The sequence below is a fragment of the Drosophila virilis genome, chromosome X (assembly GCF_030788295.1).
Source record: "Drosophila virilis strain 15010-1051.87 chromosome X, Dvir_AGI_RSII-ME, whole genome shotgun sequence".
Taxonomy (NCBI): domain Eukaryota; kingdom Metazoa; phylum Arthropoda; class Insecta; order Diptera; family Drosophilidae; genus Drosophila; species Drosophila virilis.
The window spans coordinates 17,696,488-17,720,108 of NC_091543.1; the positions used below are offsets into that span (position 1 = coordinate 17,696,488).

Sequence of the window (23,621 nt, forward strand, 5' to 3'; positions counted from 1 at the left end):
ATGTTTTGTTTTGTGAGTCTGGCAACGCTGGCGTGCGCGCGTTATCTTTATGAAGGCAATGGCAAAATATTTAACTAAAATGTAACGCAATAAGAGATGTACGCGTGTGTCCATTGCAAGGCACTGCGTGCTCAGGCTGAAAGCACGAAATGTAAATACTCCCTAGATGCCCCTTTAAAGGCATGGTCTGGGCACATGAGATCTTATCAGTCACAATCAAGGTAGTTGGTACTTAGCTAAACAGTTAAATCAAGCTCTAAATAGACATAATTACTGCCGCCATAGTCAAAGCAGCAGCGGCAACAGCTGGAGCCTCAATGTGACGTTGAAGGTTAAACGGCCGCCTTGGCATTCAGTTGGCCTGTTAATTGGCGTGCGCGCGCAACAGCATCCACCACCGCCTTCGACTGCCGCCTCCAAGTAGCTCAAGTAGGCAGCTATAGTTACGGACAAATTGCCGGGTTAGTTGCGGTCTCAGTCTCGTTCCCATCGGGTGTGAACATCATGGCGCCACGGCATATACTTGATCTTAGCGTTGAGGAGCAGCGCAGCTTTATTGACTCCTTTGATATGGTAATCAGCGATTGCGATGGCGTTGTCTGGCTGCTGGTTGGCTGGATACCAGGTGCCGGCGAGGCGATAAATGCGCTTAAAAATGCCGGCAAATCCGTCAAGTTCGTGTCGAACAATAGTTTCCGCACCGACGATCAGTATATGGAGAAATTTGATCATATTGGCGCCATCAATGTGCAACACGACGATGTAGTCCATCCGGTGAAGAGTATTGTACGCTATTTGCATAAGCACAAGCCCGGCAAACGCGTCTACTCGCTCATGTCGCTGGAAGCCAATGAGACGTTGCGTAAGCACGGCATCGAGTATGAGTCATTGGTGGGTCTAAACAGTTCCTGTATTAATCTAAAACTATAACGAAAACATATAACTGCAGCAAATCAAGGAGCATCTGACGTCGGCCTCACTGGTCAATTATCTCGCAATTGAGCGAACTGTGGACGCTGTGCTATTTGATATACATCTGGACATGTCATATGTGGAGCTGGCCAAGGCCATACGTCATCTGCAGCTGAACGAAAACTGCCAGCTAATTGCCGGTGGCACTGATGTTATTATGCCACTGGCCGAAAATCTCAATGTACCTGGTTTCTATGACTTCTTGCAGCATGTCAAACGCTATACGAATCGCGAGTCAATCTCTCTTGGCAAGCCATCGCCCATACTTGGTGATATGCTTAAGGAGATTTACAATATACAAGCGCCCGAGCGTTGTATTTTTGTGGGTGATATGCTGGTACAGGATATACAGTTTGGCAAGTCCTGTGGCTTTCAATCACTGCTGGTGCTCTCCGGCAGCCTAACCAAAGAGGACATGATTGCGGCACCACCGGAGGCGCAGCCGGACTACTATGCCGACAGCCTGGCCGATTTCATAGAGTTGTTTAAGAACGTGCAGCGTTAGCAGCTAATTGAGCACAGTTACCATTTTATTTCTCGTTGATGTAGTTGTTAATGTTGTCCAGTCCATGTGGGTTTAAATATATCATTTACAATCAGTTGAACAAATCGTTTTAAAGTTCCAGATCCTCGGGATGATAGAGCTCTGAGAGCAAACGGTAAACATAGGAGGGAGCATGACCGCCGCTGTGAATAAGCAAGAACACGATGAGTGTCTAAACGAGAAGTTGGCAATTAGGGACACCTACGTATTTGATATGAAGAGCGTGACCAGTTCGGGTGGCACATAGTCAAACATGGGACTGTACACCTTGGCATCGCGCGCCGGCACAGAGTCATATGCAATCACATCCTCGGCGCAGCCAACCATATTAAAAGCATCCTGCTCACACAAGTGCAAAGGTGACAGCTTGTACATGGGCGCCAGCACAATGACCGGCACTGAGTAATGCTTGGCAGCCAGGGCAACTGTGTAGGCGCCACATGCGGCTCGCAGTCCGCCGTTGGCTAGAACGCTGTGTGTGCCAATGATGACCTTGTTGACGCGCGACATCATCGCAAATATGGACGCATCCGCTATTACAATAATCTCCACATTCTTCTCATGGGCCAAGGAGGCAGCTAAATTGTGACCCTGCCAGCACACAGAGATAGAACGAGAGAGAGAGAGAGAGAGAGACAGCGAGATATTAAATATGCATAGAGGGATTAGTCAAGGTATCCTACTATTATATACAAGAAGAACTCATCTGGCAAAGCGCGGAGCAAATGAACAATGCCGCCCAAATCCTACTAATATATATTACTCTGTCCTTATAAACAAAATCTAAAAAAAAAACGGCCAACATAAATAATTTTCCTTTCCATTGTTTGGTTCGTTAATGTTACATTGTTTTCATCTACGTGAATAATTGCAATGAATTAAACAAATATGAAAATTGCTGCTGGATTCGAGCCGACAACGTCAAGCTAGCTAGTAGACACGCATGCCTGCTTGCAGTAAATCGAATTTTCCCACAGAGAAGGAAACTTCATACGGAATAAGATTATTTGAATATGTTGGTGCAGGGACAAGACTGAGCAAGTAGCTGGCAAAGCTGCATTTGAAAATGTAACGCATGTTAAGAGCAAAGAATATTATTTTTTCGAATCAATCGTCAACTCAAATTATTTCTCTGTTTCGAAATTTGAATTGGGTTTGCATGAGAATTAAAAAAGTAGATTTGATATATTAAATTGCAGCCGTAATGAACTGTATGGGAGTAATCGGTCCCGCACCGCAACCGGTAAGAGCAGGCTTTAAATTTGATGGCCCGCCAAAAGTGCGCCGCTTGACTCACCCGACAGGCTGGAGCGCACTCGGCTACGATGATTGTAAGGAGTTGTCGCTTCTTGATGGCCCGCTTGAGAAAGTTTTCGACGCTGCGCGAGTGTCCGAGCGTGAGTATTATTTCAGAGGAGTGTATGTGCTCCTCGGCCTGGACACTTATGTTCTCAGAGCTGGTTTCCAGTTCAGTTTCAACCTCCTGCAAATGATCAAGCAGAGCTTCACGCAGCCCCTGCTGCGGCACCGAGTAGTCCACGCTGACACAATTCTCGCTGGTCTGCGTGACCAGTTTGTGTAGCGACAGCGAAGCCTGCGAGTCATCGGCAAAATGCTGACCTTTTGCCTGGAGCAGCTCGAATTCCTCACGCGTCAGCTTCAGTATGCGTCGTGCCATGTTCGAAGTGACAGTCTCTTGTGGCAGTGCCGCCTGCATGATACGCGACTGGGCGCGCACAATTTGCATGAGTGCACTGTAAATTGTGGCTTATAATTGATATAACTGATAATCTTAAGCCAGACTTACTCTGCATTTTGCCAGGTTTTGCTCATAATTATATACTTGAAGATGTCCAGCGTCTTGTTGGTAATGCTGTAGGAACCTTCCACCAAACTACAGATACATTTGATGGTCAGTCAAGGTATTATGTTAGTTGTGTTGTTGTACCTGTCTTACCCCATTTTGACGGCGTGTATCAGTTGTGTAACCTCGTTTAAGGGCTGTTCACGCATTTTGACAATGTCTTTTTCTTTATAACAACAGCAATAAGTCGGTCGGTGTTAATAACAAATAGCACAGGCAACGTTGGCCCAACAAAAACAAGTTGCAATCGATGCCAGCAGCTGTAAAACTACTCGTACTATGTGCGTCAAGTTAGCGTCGAATTTTGGTACTTGTTATCGGAAAAGTATCGGTCACTTTCAAATGCATTTATTTATGCTTTTTAGCACGAAACCAAATAAATTTAAATGCGAAATTGCAAAAAATTTAATTATTTACTATCTATATTCATTTATTTTTGAATTTTAATTTATAATATGGGTAAACAAAGGGGTTGAAAAGTTAGGTTTTCACCATTCTTTAAATATCTTAGTTTAGGGATAATGGCCCCAAAAACCGCGTATACACGATTGAAGTCTATAGTTTCACCTAACCAATCTTGAAAAAATTATAAAAATCGATCAGCACGTTTTTAAGATATTTGTACTACAGTGCAGCAACCTCGTTGCTAGCCCCATACAAAATGACCGTAAAAAATCACCTTTGCACCTTTGCAGGGATAATGGCCCTCAATGCACTGTATACCAACTTGAAGATACATGTTTAATGAAGCTTTACGCATTAATTCTAAACAAATCGATCAGCTGGTTTTTTAGAAAAATAACAACATGTAAACACACCTCATGTTGTTCTTTCCCTAGGCCTATCGTTTGTTTGGCCTATCGCCATTGTTTGGTTAGTGGTGTTAGCTAGAACGCTATCGATATATTTATGGATAGAAATCGCTGCCAAAGCTGTTATCGGAATTTGCCGCGCAATAATTAGTTTTTTGTTTTTTTTTTTTTTTTCAACGTTGAAACAGAAATTCAAAATGTTCAAGGTATTCAATTCGGCAAATGCAGATGCATTTGTTTCATTCACGATTCTTTTTATTTGTATCTGGTTTTAAACTAGCTTCCAATTACATACATAAACCTTACAAATAATTTTACAAGTAAAAGGTAAGTGTTTGCAATCGCAATAATTAATTAATTCGTAAGCGTAATTAACATATGCAGTATACACTATTTTTTTTCCTTCTTTTTTTTCTTTGTGTTTTATTTATCTACGAATGTGTATACACATACATACGAATATGATTTACTTGATTAATGAAGCATGAAACGAATTATTTGTGAAATGCATCATTAAATATAAATAATTAATATACACAGTACATACTAAATGTTTAAATGGGGCAAAGTGCTAATGCTGCGTCGTGTATGGCAAAAGTTAACTTTCTATTTCAAATTTTGTCAGACTTGAATGGATATCCGACCGATCTGTGCTGAATGAATTATTCATTTTCTGCTGAACTGGTTTTTGTTTTTGTTGAAACAAATTAAACAAAATTATATTGAAAATACATTTTAAATAAATATTAAAAAATTATAATATTCCCAATGCGTCTCTGGTGGGCATGGTATGGGTGCTCGTAGGCGAGGGCTTTCGTGTGTGTGCGTGTGCGTGTGTGTGTGAAATTAAATATGCTTTCATTTGTGTAGGCCTATGTTTTGTAACTTAAACTATGCGAGTCGAAAGAGTTAACGATTTGCTGTCCGAACGGACTTTAAATTAATTTGTAAACTTGGAATTGCCTTGAGATAATTTCAAAATTAGAGCAACGCACTAAAATATTAAAAAAATATATACACTTATCATAAAAAAAAAAGAGAGAAAAAATAAAACTGCAGGGTGGTTTTTTAAACCAGAAACTAAAATCAGCACAAAAAAAAAAAGCAATACAAATAAAATATAATAAAATTAAAGTACGTTAACAACTAAAACGTAATTTAGCTTTTGTTTAACTATTTTTTGTTTTTTAGTTTTTGCGTTTTTTTGCCTTCTACAGTTTGTGGTTTGCTTTGGTGCGTCGTCATCGTCGTAATTTTTCGCTTGACAATTCTAATTTTTCATTAACCTCTTAAATATTTGTATTCATTGTATATACGTATGTACGTATATATATATATATTAATATATATATATATATATATATATCGCTTAATTAACTAAAACTCAAAACTGGAGACACTTCCGCGCCTGTCTGTTGTCTGTGATACCAACTAATTTAACATGTAAAAAAAAAATTATATTATATATATTTATATATATATATATGTATGTATGTACGGATATATGTATTCATGTTATATCAAATATGTAAGCTTAATATGTCTGCTTGTGTGTGTTTGTGTGTGTGCATCTGTATTTTGCAGTCAATATGCGGTAGAAGTTTACCAACACTGCAATTAGCACAGCAAGAAAAAAAATTGTATTGCACACACACACACACATACACACCCAGTTCTCTCTATTTTTTTTATACATATGCGTGAGCGTGTGCAAGTGTGTGTGTGTGTGCGAGTGCGCCAATGTGAGGATGTGAGGATGTGAGTGTGTGTGTGTGTATTTGGCAATGGAATGCGTTGCGGATGTGTGCGGTGTGGTTTTGTTTTTGCTTTTGCTTTTGTACATTTTTTTTCAAGCTCAGTTCAAGCTGGTTGCAGCGTCCGCTGCTGCTGTTGTTGCAGCTGCTTCAGCTGCAACTTTTGCTGCTGTTGTTGTTGTTGTTGTTGTTATTGTTGCTGTCGACGTTGTTGCAGCACTGCCACTTTTGATTGCATCCAAGCCGGACTTTTTGGTTTTGGTTTTGTTGTTACCGCTGCCGCTGCCGCTGGCGCTGGCGCTGCTGCTGTTGCTGCTGTCGATGTTATTATTATTGTTGCTTCTGCTGCCGCTGCCTGTGCCGCCGCCGAGGCTGGCGCTTCTGTTGCTACTGCCGCCGCTGGCGCTGCTGCTGCCCGCCGACGGCCCATTCAGAAAATGGCTTTTAATATGTGACTGCAGTAACTCCTGAGAATCGAAACAAAGTTGACATAGATCACACGTATAGCTGGAATTAGACTGATCAGCGGCAGCGCCATGTGCCGCTGATTTAACTACTGTTTTTTTACGCCGCTCACCAATTGAATGCGATGTTGTTGTTGTTGTTGACTCGCTCTCAGATGATGATGTACCACCATCGGCATCAGCAGCCACGCCATCAGACGCGCCGATGCGACTGCCGCTGCCGCTACCACTGCCATTGCCAGTGGCGGCGCCAGTGCGACGACTAGCACCAGCACCACCATTATCATAATTTTCGCCGTCGTCGTCGTCGACGTCATCATCGTCGTCGTCGTCGTCTTCAACGTCATCCTCGTCCATATCTTCGTCAACATCATCATCATCATCCTCAACAACACCACCATCGACACCAACCACATCGTCATCATCCTCCCCATCATCTTCTTCAATAATATCATCAATGGTCATTGCTTCACCCACGCCCTCATCCTCCTCCTCCTCATCATCATCCACATCATCCACATCCTCATCACCATTCCCATCGACATCAGCCTCATCCTCATCCTCTGAGCTGTGCACGACCAGCACCGCCTGCTGACCCTTTGACTTTTGCTGATGCTGCGGCGTCTGTTTGCCATTGCTATTGCCGTTCAGCTTGGAGCTGTCTGTGCGCGCGTAGTCAAAGTTGAGGCGCCTCGGCTGCTGTTTGGTGGCATTGGAAGGCAGCGCCATATGCTCATCCGTTGTGTTACCATCGTCGTCATCATCAACAACGCCATCGGCCTCAGCCTCGTCCTCGTCATCGTCATCGTCCTCATCATCTTCTAGCTCCTCGACAATGCCATCATCCTCGATTACCTCCTCAATGAGATCATCGTCATCGTCATTTGCAACTACGCTGTTGTTGTTGTTGTTATTGTTGTTGTTCTTCTTCTTGTTGTTGCTATTGAGAGACTGTTGTTGTTGTTGCTGTTGTTGTTGTTGTTGTTGCAGCAGCTGCTGTTCCACAATATCTTCGTCATCGTCATCGTCCACATCGCCCTCATCGTCGTCATCATCATCATCATCATCATCATCGTCGTCGTCGTCGTCATCGTCGTCGTCGTCGTCATCATCAGCGCTTGTGCTATCCTCATCATCCTCGCCACTATCGCTATCATCATCCATATCACTATCATCCGCCGCCGGTTGCCCCTGCTCCTGCTCCTGTCCCGCCTCCGCCCCATCATCATGCGCCACATGAACATTTTGCTGCTGTTTGGACAGCTTCGCCACCTTCATGTCTAGCTGCTCCTGCAGCTCATCCAATTGTTTGTTTTTAAGCAATCTTACTGCTCCCGGTCTTATTATGCCCTTTGTGGCTCCTGTTGCTGCCGCTGCTGATGCTGCTGTTGCTGCTGCCGCTGCTGAAGTTGCCTCAGATTTTGTTGTTGAATTCTTGCTGGGAACTGTTGACGCTGACTTGGTGGCCACCGCCACAGGTACAATTACATCCTCTTTGAGATGATTGTTAATGTGATTGATGAGCTTCTCCTTGCGCGACAAGTACTCGCCGCACAGATCACAGCCCCATTGGAATGGACAGAATGGACGCACAACTTTGGCATCGGCCAATTTATGCTCGATCCACAGCTCTTTGGTATCAAACCGTAGATCGCCGCAACGGCGACAAGTTAAAGGCTCATCCACTTCAATCACTGGCGGCTCCGGCAGATTGCTGACCTCGTGCTTGTGCAGCTCGTACATGTGGCGACGCAGGTTGTTGTTGCTAATGAATGTGGATGCGCAATATTCGCATTTAAGTTCACGTTTCCGTTTCAGCGACTTCCTTTGCTGATGTTGTTGTTGTTGTTGTTGTTGCTGCTGCTGCTGGAGTTGTTGTTGTTGTTGCTGTTGTTTCTGGTGCTGTTGATTGGGCATCAGGCCAACAGCATGCAGTTCGCGCAGATGGAGCATCGATGAGGAGCTCACTGAATTGTTGTTGTTGTTGTTGTTGTTGTTGTTGTTGTTGCTGTTGTTCAGCGTTGTCGCTTCGCCGTCGATGATGGGATTCTAAATATAATTTATATAAATATAAGAAATTAGTGAAAACCAATCAAAACTGCACCACACAAAGCGTTGGCGCTTTCAATTTAAATACTTGTTTAAAATCTGTTTGTTTTTTGTCTATTTTATATTGTTTTGTTTTGTTTTTTTTTGCGACTGGTGCGGAGGCAACAAACAACAAACGCAATTAATTAGCACGCTCACGAATGGATCCGCAAGGTTTGGGATCCATTCACACAATAGAGATTCACCTCGCTGCACAAGCCCAAAAAGCTCACCTGCTTGCTATCACCTCTGAAATGCCACTTGCGATGCACCTTGAGCGCTATCACCTGGGGGAACGTCTTGGCGCACAGATCGCACGCATATTCCCCGTTCTCGTTCTGGCGCTCCACCTGAAATTGGCCAGCGTCCGCTGGTCCATCATCGAACATGGCCGCCAATGGATTATCCACATACAGATCCTGTTCATGTTTCTGTATATGCTTGCTGAACATCTCCTGATCGGTGAACCGGGCACCGCAAATGGTGCACGCCACCTCCGGTATGCGTATTTTCAATGTGCTGCTATTGGCATTGCTTGACGCTGATGCTGTTGCAGCATTGCCACCGTTGCTGCTACTGCCGACGCAGACACCATCGTCCAGCACCATCAGCTGATCGTCATCCTCCTCCTCGTCATCGTCGCCCGTTTTGTGCTTGAATATGCCGCGCTGCTGCTGCAGTTGCAGCTGCTGCTGCTGCTGTTGTTGTTGTTGCTGCTGCTGCGAATCCTGCTGATGGGCGCCGGTGGCAGTGATGGGCTTTCGATTGCAGGTGGGCGTGTGATTCTCCAGCATCTGGCGGTCAAAGAACATCTTGCGGCACAGCGTACATTCAGCGGGATCTGGCACCTGCGGATGCTTCTTATAGCGATGCACCTGTAAAATAAATACTTATATAATGTGTATCTATATATATATATATATTTATAGATAGAGAGACTCACCCAAAGGCTTTTACGGCCACTGTAGACATTGCCGCAGTCCTTGCACGAGTAATCATTCGAGTCGAACTCGTCGTGCGAGTTGATGTGTATGGCCAGTTTTTTGTTAGTGTTAAAATTGGATGGACAGTACTTGCACTGGTACCAATAGAGAGGCAGGGCTGGCACAGCCGTGCCGGACGTGTCAGCAAGGTCAGCAGCAGTTGAGGAAGCAGCTGACGATTTAGACTTGGCTGCATCACTGGCGGCCCCCAGCTGGGACTTGTGCACGCTGCGCTTGTGCTGATGCAGCTCCAGCTCAGAGCTGTAGACAATGGAGCAGATATCGCACTCAAACTGCTTCACAATCATTTCATCCTTAATGGCCCGTCCGTGCACCTTGAAGAGATGCACCTTGAGGCCCTTCTCGTAGGCGAACTCCGCATTGCACAGCTTGCACTTGATGAACTGCACGTTCTGCACCTGATGGTCGGTCAGCATGTGGTAGCGGTACGATTTTTTCGAGCTAAATCTGCGCTGGCAGATGCGACAGCGCATACGCCGAAAGCGACGATCGGCTGCCTGATCCAGGCTACGTCGGAATACTGCCTGCTCCTGTGGCGTTTGATGTGCCATCGCTGGCGGCAAATTGCCAGACGCGGCGGCGGCGGCAGCGGCAGCTGTTGTACTTGTTGTTGTAGTTGCACTCGCAGCTGCTGCAGCTGTGCTTGTGGCGGGCGTTGTTGCTGTTGTTGCCGCCCCCGCCGCCGCCGCCGCCGTCGAGACCGCAATACTTGTGGACGATGCGGCAGCCGTTTCCAGCGGCGGCGTTGCGGTAATTGTCAGCGACTTTGGCGTCATGCGATTGGCCGCCGCCAGCGCTGCACTCGTTGTCGTGGAGGCGGTATAATGCGAGCGCATGTGATTAGATAGCCCAATGTTGTTGCTGAACACCGCATTGCAGATGAGGCATTCCTTTTGCTGATTGGCGATGCTCATGTTGATGCTGCTGTTGTTGCTGCTGTCATCGAGTCGCATCTTTTTGGCAACGCTGCCGCTTTCTTCCTCCTCATCATCTGTTAAAACGAGCGAAGGCGGTAGAGAACATAAAATATTAGAATTTGAGTATTCACGCTTGCCTAAAGACCTTCATAATGCAGTCAATACCTGAATAGAATGATTAAATATGCTTTCAATTTCATATTGCTCAGAATTTTCGTAAGGTTAACCGAACTACTGCTAGCGGAATGTTAACATACTCTTAACTTGAGTTCATGAAAATCGCATAGAAAGGCGATTGTAAAAAAAATGAATGAAACTAGATCTGCTTAACAATAGACACCAATATAGTCTCATCGGAATGCATTTAACTTTCTTTTCTAATACGTTCAACTAATTTGTGTAGCTATAGTTATTCTATTATTTAGATATCGACTGTATGAAAAGCATGTTTGGGGTGGGTGACTAGGACACTGGCACAGGACTTCACACTTGGGCGATGGATTTTGATGGGGGCCAAACAAAAAATTACCGAGTGTCCCACCATTTGTTATTGACATCAGATCCTTCATCACATAATCATAGCGTCCGGTGTAGACATTGGGCGTGCTGCCATCCGCCAATTTAACAGCATCGGCATTCACAATATACTCAAAGCCTCCGGAATGCCGATTCTTGTCCACGCCATGCACATTAATCATGTGCTCGCGCAGATATGAGATTCGCGGATAGCCAAGGCCGCAGCGTACACATTTGTACGTCTCGGGCAGTTTATTGGGATGCTTTGACTCCATGTGGCGCAGCACGTTGTTATAGTTGTTGTACTGTTGGCCACAGATGGGGCACACCTGCGGCATGCGGGAAAAATACTGCGATTTGGGAGCATCGCGATTGCCAGATGTGGAGCCGCCACTGGTCGCCGCAGCTGCAGTTCCCGATCCAGCTGCAGCTGGTTTCGGTGTTGAGGTTAGCGGCGTTTCCACGGCATTGTTGTTGTTGTGGCTGCTGCTGCGCGACTCATCATTGGATGACTGACTGACACCAATGCCCAGAGCGCCCAGCAGGCTACGCTTGCCTGGCGAATGATCCATGCCGCTATTCGCGGTGGACGCATTGTCGCTACTGACGCCGCCCAAATGATCCTGATAGACATGATCGAGGAAGCGCTGATGCGTCTCTAGCTTGGCATCGCAGGTCATGCATCGTAGCCGCACAATGCAGTCCATGTTGTTGTAGTGACGGCGACGATCTACCGGATCGGCAAAGTCCAATCCACAGAAGCTGCACTGTATCGAATTGTTATCCTTGCGCTGCACATCCGCATGCTTGTCGTACACGTGGGTGCGGAATTCGTGCTTGGTGCGAAATCCCTTTGGGCAGAGCTTGCACTCATATAGTTTGTTCACCAGCAGCTCCTTGGCGCGTAGCTTCTCTGGCCGTTCCATTGATGTTTCGTGTGCTGTTGCCCCTGCAGCAGCAGCACCTTGAACACCACTCATATCGGTTGAGACAGCCGCTCCGGATGCGGTGGCATGCGAGAAGTTTGGCTGCTTGACGCGGAGAGCGTTGAGAACGCGATACAAATTGATGCAATTGCGTTTCTTCAGATGCGATATGAACAGTGCCTTGGAGTCGTTCATCTTGAGGCAGTTGAAGCATAAATTGCGCGGCAGCAGCGGATACTTTTTGCGTACGTGCGCCATAAAGTTCTTGTATGTGTTAAAGTATTTGTTGCAGCAGCGGCAGGTCATCGTCTGGTACTGCTCCAGAAACTCGTTGTTCTCCTGAATGAACTCAACCTTGTCGCGGGTCAGCAGCTGCTGATACTGTTCCGGATTGTCGTAGTCGAAGCCGCCGTTCTCGCACTTGATGAACGTGTTCATGACCACCTGGCGATACTTTTGCGCTGATATGTTGCCACCAGCGGCAGCTTTTGTTGCCTCCGCGGTGGCCGCTGCCGCGGCAGCTGCACGCTGTATCTCCAGCGCGGCTGCCAATGCCGGCGTCGGTTTTGTGATGGGCGTATTATTTGGCGAGTCTGTCGACAATTGGAACAGATTTGGATGGAGATTGCGCTCGTGGCGTCGCGCATTCGCGCGCGTCGAGAACTGCAGACTGCAGGCACGACAGCTGGCCACCTTGGAGTCGCCAGCGGCTGCCACATTTGCAACCGCGCTGGCGGGCAGCGATGCCGCCGCCGCAACCGCCGTCACGCCATGCTGCGCCGTGTAATCATAGTCGGAGGTCTGTTATGCAAAGAGAGATGGGGAAAATGCAGATTATCCAACTGACATACATATATATTTAGTTATTTATAGGTCCACTTTTCAGGTAACAACCAATTGAAGCACTTGTCTTCTCGATTCGATTTACATTTCTACATTCTTACATGCTTTTCTATTTATTTCTGCTCTTCACAGTCGAAGGTTAAAGTTCAAAAAGAACCCATTTACAAAAACCAGTTAGCAGCCCAATAAGCGGGACTCATTAAGTTTTGAGAAATCTTGGTAATCCTGTCTTAATTTTTGATTTTAATAGATATTCATCGTTTACCAATTCTTCTTTTCGCTTCAAAATAGAAATTGAAGTTACTGAATTTTAAATAATAAAATAGTACTCACATTCAAGTACTAGAACAATGCCTTAAGCGCGTTTCAGAATATTCGGAACAAGGTTAGCAGACCTTTATCTTGAAGCATTCTTGACATATTTGATTTGTTTTATTTGCATAATTCCCATTTAGCTGGCACCCAAGTTAAAGGATACCTTAGTTCTTATCTAAAGGCTTGACGCTTCTTAGGCTTGATAAAAGCTTATATTAATTAGATACTCATCGAATGCGACTTCTTGCTTTTACTGCACATTTCATTCTTGTTAGTAACAAGTTGTTACTTAATTGTCAATACTTAAAAAGTATTTTTTAGTAGTATTTTAGTATTTTACTACGTTAGCGGATGCCCCTTAATTAGGGAATTTTTGATTGTTTGGAAGAAGCTTGACAGCCTTATGGTTAATTTCTTCTCCAATTAAAATTTGTGCATCGTAGTCGGATGGTGCTTTGTTGCTTACCATTAGTGGCACATCACCCTCATGCTCGGAGCGCTCTAGGAACATTGTTGGATCCATCATATCATCGGATTCGTCTATGCACTTCATTTGGAAGTCATCATCCGTGTCGTCAATGGGCTCATCCTTGATAGGCACGGCAGGCAGCGGCTGTAAACGAAACAGTCGATAAGTTCAACATGCAATATTGGGGCATTTTTTTTTTTTTTTCTTTTTTTAATATTAAATTCAATTTGAACAACAGAAAATATGCACCGGCTAATGCATCTGGTGAGTAGGGGTTGGTTGGGTGGCATGGTGGTGTATGTGACTTGTGGACGCTTGCGAATGCACGATACAATTACATTATAGGAATAGCGCCTGAAAAAGCGCAGCTGCTGGGCAGCGCTCTGCAGCGTAACCGGCATTAGCAATGGAGTCGTGACTGCGGCAGAGGCAGTGGCAGTGGCAGTGGCAGTGGCAGAGCCAGAGGCGTTGCTGGTCACTGCTGCAACTGGAGCCAGCGGCAGCGGTGGCGGAGGCGGCGGCGGCGGCGGCGGTGGTGGCGGTGGCTGCAATGCACTGCTATGTTTGTGACTCTGATTCGCGTTCGGATTCTGACACTGACTCTGACTGAAATCAAGTGGCAGCGACAACGGCATTGGCAACGGCGCCAAATCAGCACCAGCAGCAATAGTTGACAACATGGGCGGCAACGGTGGCGGCAACAACGGTGGAAGTGGTGGCACCGATATATCCAATGGTAAATACAATTTAGGCTTAAACTTGGTCAAACGCTGAGCAGACGTTGCCGCCTGTTGCTGGCGTCGTGGTTGACGTATTCGGCTTAGTCGCTGCTGCTGCTGATGTTGCTGAAGTTGTTGTTGCTGCTGTTGTTGTTGCTGATGGTAATGTTGCTGCCTGCCACGTTGCTGCTGCTGTTGATGTTTGCGCTGTTGTTGCTGATGCTGATGCTGCTGCTGATGCTGTTGCTGCTGAGTTGACGCCGTTGACAATGTTGTTGAGGGCACCTGCAATAAAAGGGTCTGCAGTGTTTGCTGTGACTCCGCCGCCGCGCTCGTTGTTCTTGCAACATTCTGTTGTTGTTGCTGCTGCTGCTGCTGCTGTTGTTGTTGTTGTTGCTGCTGATGCTGTTGTTGTTGTTGTTGTTGTTGTAGCTGTTGCTTTGGACTCACATAGACTGTTAACGATTTGCGTTTCTTCAGCGAGGGTATGCCATCCAATATGTTGGCGGACGCCTTTTCAGCTGCAACTGTCGCCGAATCGATGTTCGTCTCGTGCTGCTGTTCAATTGAGCTGCCATTCTCCGTTTTGTTCAAATCCAAATATCCTAAAAGTGTCTGCTGCTTGCTTTTATCGGTGTCCAGCCATTGCCGCTGCTTGGACTGTGAGCTGAGGCAGCGATTCTTAAAGCTCTGCCAAGAGTTCAAATAGCTGATGCAGGCATGGCAAATATGCAGCGATAGACGATCCAACGGCGTGATCTGAAAGACACACATGTATACATTAATATATATATATATATATATAATATAAATTGCATTGTCTATATCACTAACATGTTCAAGAGATGTATATTAAACGGACTGAGCGTACATTTGTCATTCTTTTATTACAATTTAATATAATACATTCATTTATAATTATACAAGAAGAGAATAGCTGAATGTGATTTCTTTTGAACGGACACCTTCCATACTTTCAGTGTACACACACCTTCAGTTATTGATGCAATTTAACTAAAACTAATCGTTTATCGATCAATCAATGGAAACCTATCATTTAATTGATTCACAGTCAGTGTGTCCACATGTAGATTCAGTATATTAATTTAAATATGCATTAACGTCAATTTCATATATTTTCACATGGGTTAACTGAATGCCGCAGTCAAGGTTTTTCAAAAACTGAGCTTGACAGTTTAGACCTGCATCCAAATTTAAATGATATCAATTAATTAAGAATTTCTTATCCTTGTCTCAATAAAGGTCAATTTCATTTTGTCAAATTAATAATTTCGCAATTGTGCGACTGCAGCTAATGAATATAAAAATAAATGCATTCCTTTTAGCTACGGCTTTCGCTGTCATTTTTAGTGTCAGATGTTAGGAGCCTAATTATTTAACCGATGCCAGTGTGACCACATGAAAGTTTTGATAAGGTTAATTATGTGCATATACATGTATTTGTCGTAAATTATGTTTAGTCGCGTGTTCTATCTGAATTATGTATGTATGTGTGCTGTTGGTAAAAGTAATTTCGTGCAACGACCGTGAGCTTTAAGCCAGCATAAAAACACATAGTTGAGTCTGTTGTTCTTTATGTACTTGACGATGCATTATTGGGGATGCAGCCAGGAGTCATCGCTCACACCTTTTTCCTGTCCGCCCAGCGGCAGCATGGGGTTTCTTCGATTATAGCAAAGGCATTCCAGGCGTTTGTTGAGACAGCAGCAAACCTATTCCGTTAACTAGTCTATTAATGTCAATGACCTGCTTATAATTATATGCAAAACAGAGTATTGCAGCAAACAACACTTACACTCACACACAACATTCCAATTCATATATGTATGTACTTGTCCCATGTCCTTTCGCCTGACAGCGTTTCGTGTGCCCATGTATAGGTATCTACACACATACATACATACACGTATGTATAGCCCATGTAAATAGCGCTGTGTGCATGTACTTGATTATGCTTTTGCCTATGTGCAAGTTGACGGATGCGTATTAGGTATATGAACATAGAATTGTTGTTGCTCTTTTGGCTATATCTGCGGCTTTGTGTTCGTGCATAATTTGCTTTTAATTGTATGTGGCATGGGACCATTTGGGCTTTTCAATTAAAAGTGTGTAGCGACATAATACATATGTAAATAAGTGCACATACGCATACATATGCATATGTATTTAAGCCCTTGTGTGGTTTTACAGCCCAATACAAAAACCTATAGGTATTTCATCGATCATAGATAAACACAAACCGCTTGGGCTATGTGAAAGCAGACTTAACCGTAATTTGCAAACAATTCAACAAGAATTTCCCAAATAACATTCTTATATTTAATGAGTTCGATAGTCCATAATCAAATGTGTTTAAAACAATAAACAATAAAAATGTTCATCATTATTGCATTCAAGACTCTGAACCATTCTCATATCATGGTATGTTAATAACTGAATTAATAATACATACATATGTATATAATTGTAAGTTTTTATAACATTTAATCATTGCAAAAATATCGTAAGTTACACCATCCACAAACGTTCGTCAAAAGTAGTATCGATATCAAGTGTCCAATATGGCAGCCAGTGTTATTGTCAAATTTGAATAAATAAAGCACGAACGCAAAAACCAAAACAGAAGCGCAAATAATCGTAGGTTGTTGCTGTTCTTGAGCCGGCATATGCACTTGACAGCTTGCAATATTCAAAAGCATTTGCGATATATGTGTAATGTGTGTGTGTGTGTGCGTATTATGCACATATGTGCATGTGTGCATATACACATTATATACACACAAATTTATCTACGCAAGAGTAACTGCTTATTTTTGCAGCTTCATTTGTGTTTTTGTTATTCGCAAAAACAAACGGTACTCCTACATATGTATGATGCGCATCTTAAACCCCCAACCTGGCATTTTCGTGTGTGGGTGGGATTGAGTGTACATGCATGTACATACATATGCATCTATGTACATGCATGTATGTACGCTTATATAAATGTATTATGTACACACTTGAGTCCTGCAATGCCCGTCCTGCCTATCTCCCCGCCTCACTTTGGCTTTGAAGGGTTTCGATAATATGTTGTTCATTCACCTTATACCCCATACTCAGCCAGTCAAGGCACCCGCACCCGCACCCGCACCCGCACAACAACATCGTGTTGGGCACATCTCTTTCTCAAGCAGCATCGAAGGAGGAACACCATCAAAAGCCTTTGGCTTAAGGGGCCAGCAAAGAGAGGGTGAGGGTTGGTTGACTTTAATAGGCATTATTAGTATTCTTGCTGTTGCTGTTTGGGGTAAGTAAATGTGCATTGCAATTAAATACAAACAAATTATGTTGTTTTTGTCTCTGCTGACCACTGACAAAAGAAAGTTGCCACCAAGTTTCGTTATTGTCAATTACATAACTCATCTAGTATTTAATGTATTTCTTTTTAGTATTAAATCGCAGCATCGAACAGATGTTTGGGCAATTGCGAAATAAGGCATTCTGCTATGCAGAAATTCTCAGTTGTTGTAAAAATAAAAATAAAAACCTAAATTTGTACACAAGCATACTATTTTGGAGAGCTTATATAATATTGCAAACTTGAAGCAAAGCGAATAATCAAACAGAAGGAATTTTGTTTTGATAAATTTGCAAGCATTTTCATTTTGCGTGAACAGACAGCATTCATAACAGGGGAAAAGGGCACAAATTGTTTGGGCCATCAGGCAGGCGTTTTAGAAAGTTGAAGTTGAAAAGGAAATCTTTCATCCATCAATACAAACAAGATGCAGAAGCAGCTGCCACAGTTGGCACAGTTGCCAGCTGCTGCATTTTGTTGGCCACCAGGTGCAACAATCATCATCAGCGCCGCTGCGCCGCCATGAGGGCACGAAGCAGAGAAGATGCTGGCCAGAATTAAGGCGTCGCTCGGGAACAGCCTGTCCTGGCGTTGCCGCAACGCCGCATGATCTCGAAGCTGAACAAGTTTTCGGTTCTGCTTGCTTGTTATCGTTTTTATTTTTCTTCATTGCCGTATTTGCCTTTGTGTCCTTATTCGTCGTCAGCTGTGTGTATGTGTGTCCTCTCTCCAACAAAACTAACCCTAAGCATTAGCAAGCCGTGTGCTGTTGATCTTTACCGTTTGTTGTTGTCGTATTGAATTACGCAGACAACGACGCGACTGCAAACGTCAGGCAAGTGCATTTCTTACCAACATCTAGCATCGATAAATTATTTAGTTATCGATTCTATGCAAAACATTGACAATACGGTTTTTGTAACGGATAAATGCAAAGCCAAAGGGGGTAAAATGAGGTTTACTTAATCAGTGTCATCTCTATCTCTCCCCCCTCCCACACTCCACAGCCCACAAAAAAGCGCTTCTGATCAGAGAAAGTTTGGCTTTTTCACCTGAACTTAACTTGGGCACTGACGATGATGATGATGATGTGTATCCGAAATTCGATGCGGAACGCAGGCAACTGGCAACTGGCAACAACTGCAACTTCCATGCCCAGGTTAATCTGCTTGAACAGAGCGAGCAACAACAAAAAACATACACAACCACTCGTATATACGACGTTTGTTCTGCCCTGCCCTCGGCTGATGTTCTACTCTGTGCTTTGTGCGTATGTGTGTGTTGGTGTTGGTGTGTGTGTGTGCATGTGGTCCGCCTCCAGATAACAAGCGAACCGCACAGCGATGACGCCAACCAAATGGTCGCTTGTGTGGAAATGCTCGTACATACACACACGTGTGTGTGTGTGTGTGTGTGTGTGTGTGTGTGTGTGTGTATTGGTTGAGCTGCTGCTGCTGCTGGTTGCTGGTTGCTGGTGTATTCACCATGAAATCGAGCCAAAGCGAAACCAAAGAGCAACCCAGTGCCAGCGCCAAGCACCAAGCACCAAGCACACGCAGCAGCAACGTGCCGACGACGACGACGACGACGCCGACGTAGATGATGATGTCGTTGCCGGGGGCGCAGTCCAGAGAGTCGTTGCGTCGCGTCGCGCCGAGCTGTGCTGAGTTTCGAACTCGAGCAGCAGGCAACCATTTTGTGTTGAACGAAAAGTGGATGACGAGGGCGACTCTGGGTTTGCCTGCCTGCCTGCCTGCCTGACTAACTGCCTGCCTAGCTTGGTTGGCCGTCGTCTGGCTGCCTGGCTGCCTGCTGGCTCAGCTGTGCCTGCCAAATGAAAGAATCAATAACCGAGCCGAGAGCACCAGGCAAATAAGCGTAGCTAGCGAAGCACACAAATCCAGAAGGCAGTTTCATTTGCTGTACTTCTTTTTACTTTACTCCTCTTCATTTTTATTTATTTCGGTTTTTACTTTTTTTTCTTTTGTCGTTTCGTTTTGCGTATTCGCTTTTGTGCGGCTGCCGCTTTGCCCCAGAGGTGCCTGCACCGGATATCATGGGCCCCAGCGAGGAGTCACAAATGGAAGCCAGTGAAGGACACGACCAGAGCGCGCGCGCAAGCATGAGAGAGCCCATAGGGAGAGAGATAGAGAGGCATCAACATGGCAAGGGGGCGGGCAAGCTGAGAGCAAACGGAAATAGACTGGACGCTGGGCTTGGTCAGATGCTGATATTAATCGAGACTTGGAGTTGACTCTGGGCATGGGCTTGGTATTGCGACTGCAACTGCGACAGCGACTGGTGACTGGAACTGGTCAGCAGCCAGCAGCAGCTCTGCCAAGCGAAGCCGCCAGAATCGCCAGCGTTCATGTACAATGGCGGCGAATTCCATGGAAGCGAGGCGAGCACAAAAATTATACGTAATTGCTCTGACGCTGGGCAGGCACAGCAGCAGCAGCAGCAGACATAGTCGCAGCGGCAGCCACAACCGATATGAAACGAACCAAGCGCGACCCAAGCTCCACACACACACACACGCACACACAGCCAAACGCACGAACGTCTCCGCCTGCCCTCTCTGGCACGCTCTCAATCTCGTCGATGGTGACGGCCTCGAAAATTTTGTTGCCGTTGCCGTTGAATGGCCGTTCGGGCGCCGCTGCCGCTCATTGCTCTCTACGTTTTGTGGTGTTTTTCGTGTCGTGCTTAGTGATGTGCACAAGAAGAGATTGTTGTTATAGCACGAAATATCGGCTTTGTGAAAATTATAACATTATACTATACTTTGACTATAATTATTTACTATTGCATTTATTGCAATTATCAAAACAATCGAATGCACATGCATCTCAAGTAAACAGCGTACTAATTTAACTTTCGATAAGTTAGCTTTTCGCTTCACGTTTGCACGCACGCACTTGACTCATCTCTAGTTTCTGTGAATAGCGGCAAACGGTGGCATGGAAAGAAGAAGAAGCAGCAGCAGCAGCAGCAACAGCAGCAACAAAAATGTGTAAATAATAAACAATGAGCATAGTTTGTTGTTATTATTAATTGTAGCCTCTTGCCGTTTCTTGCCGGCCAATTCTAACCTCAATCCCGCTGCCTGCACGGGAATAGGAATGGCAATCGAATCCCAGGCACGCCAGCTGCCCATGGTTTCTGCTCACTTTCATGCCAACGTAGCACACGAAATGCCGATGATGACGATGACGACAACGACGTTAACGTCGGCAATCGAGCAGCGAGCGACAAACCAGCCAAGCAAGCAAGCAGCAGCAGCAGCAGCGACGGCAGCAGCAGCCAGCGAGCCACAGGCATCGCCAGCGACAACCACAACGACAACGTTACACCAATACCAATAAACGGCGATGGCCGTCGCGTCGTCGTCGTCGGGCATCGTGACTTGGCACTTCAAGCAAAGCCAGAGGCAGACGGCACCGAGCCGGAGCACACGGCATGGACAAGCAAGCACAAACGAATGCTCGATTCCGTTTCCATTTCCAATGATGATGATGTTGCTCACGGGCAAGTGCCACTGAGGCAGGGTCAGGGAAAAGGCGGAGCGGTGGGTCGGGGATTGTATTGGGTAGAAGAGAATGCTGCAGCTGGCAACGAGCGAAACAACGTTTGGCTCGGTCTCGGTATCGGTATCGGTCTCGTCGTCGTCGTCATCGCCAGCGCTTGCACAATCAAATGGGGCCAGCAGCAGCTCGCTTCTGATGAGGCATATTTTACTTTTGGTTTCGTATTTAACCTCACTTTCTTATATATATATATATATATATTTTGGTCAGCCAAGCAAAGCTAGATAGAGTTGTCGACGTTAGAGGTGTTATCGATTACACGCACAGACAGGAAGCGCCCCGCTCAGCAAGAGCAGGAGTGGATGACCCATCATCATCATCATCATCAGCAGCAGCAGCAGCAATGTCGGGTGTGGCTGCTGCCAGCCATCTGTCCCGGCTCCGACCCGCACAGGGGAATGGGAGCTAGCAGTGTGTATAACGGTTTCGGTTTGAGGAGCCAGGCGGCGACGGCGGCGGCAGCAGCAGGTCGAAATCGAATTGATGTCGTTGTCGTTGTCGTTGTCAATGTGGATGTGGATGTGGCTGAGTGTATTACGTATGCCGCTGGCAACTCTATTCACCGTCTGCGGACATTTGGTTTACTCACCTTGATATTTACGCAGTTGTGTATTTTAGTGGCCAGTGGCTCCTTATCGGCCGCATAACTGTTAATGATCGAAATGCATTCGCTGGCGGGCGCTATGCATAGGCGACAGCAGCTTTGTCGCGTACGCTCCTCCATTGCTGTCGCTGTATCGGCAGCAGCACTAACCGTTCCCGTGCCTGCTCCTGTTCCTGGTCCTGCTGCTGCTGTTGTTGTGGTTGTGATTGTAGTTGCGACAGCGTCGCACATTTTTGGATTAAAATGAATACTCTATAGCTGCTGTTCTTTCTTTTTTGGATTGTGTATTTTGCACGTTTTCACTTTTATTTTGAATGGGGGCGCAACGCGTGAGCGTCGCTGCCGATTCCTCTCACTTTTTTCTATTTCTTTTTTCTTTTTTTCTTCTTTTGCAAAATGGTTTTTGTCGCCTCGGCTGCGCGATTGCGGACACTTTTTCGTCGTGCCGTCACATTTCACATCTGCTGATGCCTGGGCACGGACATTGGGTATCGGTATCGGTTAGTCAAAACGACTCCGTCGTGGTCGTGTGTCTGTTTGCGTTTAGTATGCAAAACAAAATTACACAGAAAAAAAAATGAAATTAACGCAACGAGCCGAACGACTTCCAATGTGCACCTCGGAAAACTACACGTCCGAACTCTGCGACGAAACAACAACAAATGATAATTGTCCAGAGCAATCGATGACACTAACATTACTATCGATGACTAGTGTTAACTCCATGTTAATGGACAACAGTGCCTGTTAACTAACATCGATAGAAAAGTTCGATAATACAAATCGACTGCTTTGCTTTTATTTTGCTTTCGGCAAAAGACTTCTTTTTTGCGAAACTATAATTTCACATAATAAAAATTGGAATATTAACGTTTAGTTTTGGCACCGATTCTCACTCATTAATTCGATACCAAGTACATTACTCCAAAGCAGGAATGATATTGTCAATTATCGAATATAAACAGCTGTTTCAGATTTATCGCTTTTTTTTTTGTTTTGCTTGATTTATTGACATATTCTCATTTTCTTAATTGCGTTCAATTTGTTTTTTGTTTTTATTGATTTAAACAGATGAGAACAGGTAAAATAAACTCATTTCTTTCAAGCACATAACAAGAAAAACTGTGTTGATTTTAATTAGTCAGAGCACTCTGCAAAAATAACGTTGCGGTCCGCTATAACCAACTAAAGAATACTATGTTATCTTTGTAAGCAGATTTTTAACATTGATGCAACTATCCAAAACGCAATATTGATTTAATGACATCTTTCCCTATCTATTGCAATTTGTTTAAGTTTCACCAATTGCACTTTCACGGATAATTACGGATATGCAACTATTGATAGCAAATCGTATTTGTGGCTATGTTTATATTAAATATGTGATAATGTGATAATAATAAGCCTTTTATCGTAATAATCCCACTTTAATGAAAATTAATAAATGCTTATCAAAAATAAATACACTGCCAGGCTCATTTATTCACGATCTCCCTAAACCATATGAATTGCCGTATAATGCAGGGAATATCATATAAATTTACTGTTTTTTATACCTTGATGTTCTAAGCTTGATCGAATGAACTTATACTCTATTAACAAACTGTAAAAGTGGAACCATCCAAACTGTTTATCTCTTAAGAGATTTGTTTAAGGAATATTTCGAGTTCTCTTTAATAAATAGGTAGATTTTGATCAAACACAGTCATTAAAAATATTCCCATAAGATTAGACAGTTTATTAATAACTTTAGAATTTAATATAGTATATGCATATGTATTCGTCTATATACAAATAGAAAGATGACAAACATAATGTGAGCCTTTTGATTGTCAAGCCAAGTCAGAGAAACATCATAATAT

General features: G+C 44.5%; 4 protein-coding genes across 6 annotated transcripts; 2 read left to right on the plus strand and 2 right to left on the minus strand.

The window, feature by feature from the left end:
• Window positions 1-325: 325 nt before the first annotated feature.
• On the plus strand, window positions 326-1,571 carry LOC6636652 (uncharacterized). Its single transcript, XM_002060094.4, has 2 exons — window positions 326-891; window positions 950-1,571. The coding sequence occupies exons 1-2, from the start codon at window positions 505-507 to the stop codon at window positions 1,475-1,477; spliced, it is 915 nt and encodes a 304-aa protein (XP_002060130.1). The 5' UTR covers window positions 326-504; the 3' UTR covers window positions 1,478-1,571.
• eIF2Bbeta (eukaryotic translation initiation factor 2B subunit beta) lies at window positions 1,482-3,635 on the minus strand. The gene is made up of 5 exons (XM_002060095.4): window positions 3,474-3,635; window positions 3,324-3,410; window positions 2,814-3,270; window positions 1,722-2,107; window positions 1,482-1,659 (listed from the first exon to the last, which is right to left on the minus strand). Exons 1-5 carry the CDS (start codon window positions 3,527-3,529, stop codon window positions 1,587-1,589), a joined length of 1,059 nt encoding a protein of 352 aa, XP_002060131.1. The 5' UTR covers window positions 3,530-3,635; the 3' UTR covers window positions 1,482-1,586.
• A 766-nt stretch (window positions 3,636-4,401) lies between these two features.
• Window positions 4,402-22,426, minus strand: hang (hangover). 3 transcript variants are annotated; one of them, XM_070208532.1, is made up of 8 exons: window positions 21,745-22,426; window positions 14,658-14,966; window positions 13,486-13,632; window positions 10,949-12,662; window positions 9,442-10,493; window positions 8,732-9,373; window positions 6,524-8,459; window positions 6,245-6,413 (listed from the first exon to the last, which is right to left on the minus strand). In XM_070208532.1, the coding sequence occupies exons 1-8, from the start codon at window positions 21,988-21,990 to the stop codon at window positions 6,391-6,393; spliced, it is 6,069 nt and encodes a 2,022-aa protein (XP_070064633.1). In that variant the 5' UTR covers window positions 21,991-22,426; the 3' UTR covers window positions 6,245-6,390. The 3 variants fall into 3 exon arrangements, with proteins under 3 accessions (XP_070064632.1, XP_070064631.1, XP_070064633.1); XM_070208531.1 differs by having other exon boundaries at window positions 4,402-8,459; window positions 10,961-12,662; XM_070208530.1 differs by having other exon boundaries at window positions 4,402-8,459.
• Window positions 20,503-22,422, plus strand: LOC138911131 (uncharacterized). Its single transcript, XM_070208545.1, has 2 exons — window positions 20,503-20,581; window positions 20,689-22,422. Exons 1-2 carry the CDS (start codon window positions 20,529-20,531, stop codon window positions 21,377-21,379), a joined length of 744 nt encoding a protein of 247 aa, XP_070064646.1. The 5' UTR covers window positions 20,503-20,528; the 3' UTR covers window positions 21,380-22,422.
• Window positions 22,427-23,621: the final 1,195 nt, after the last annotated feature.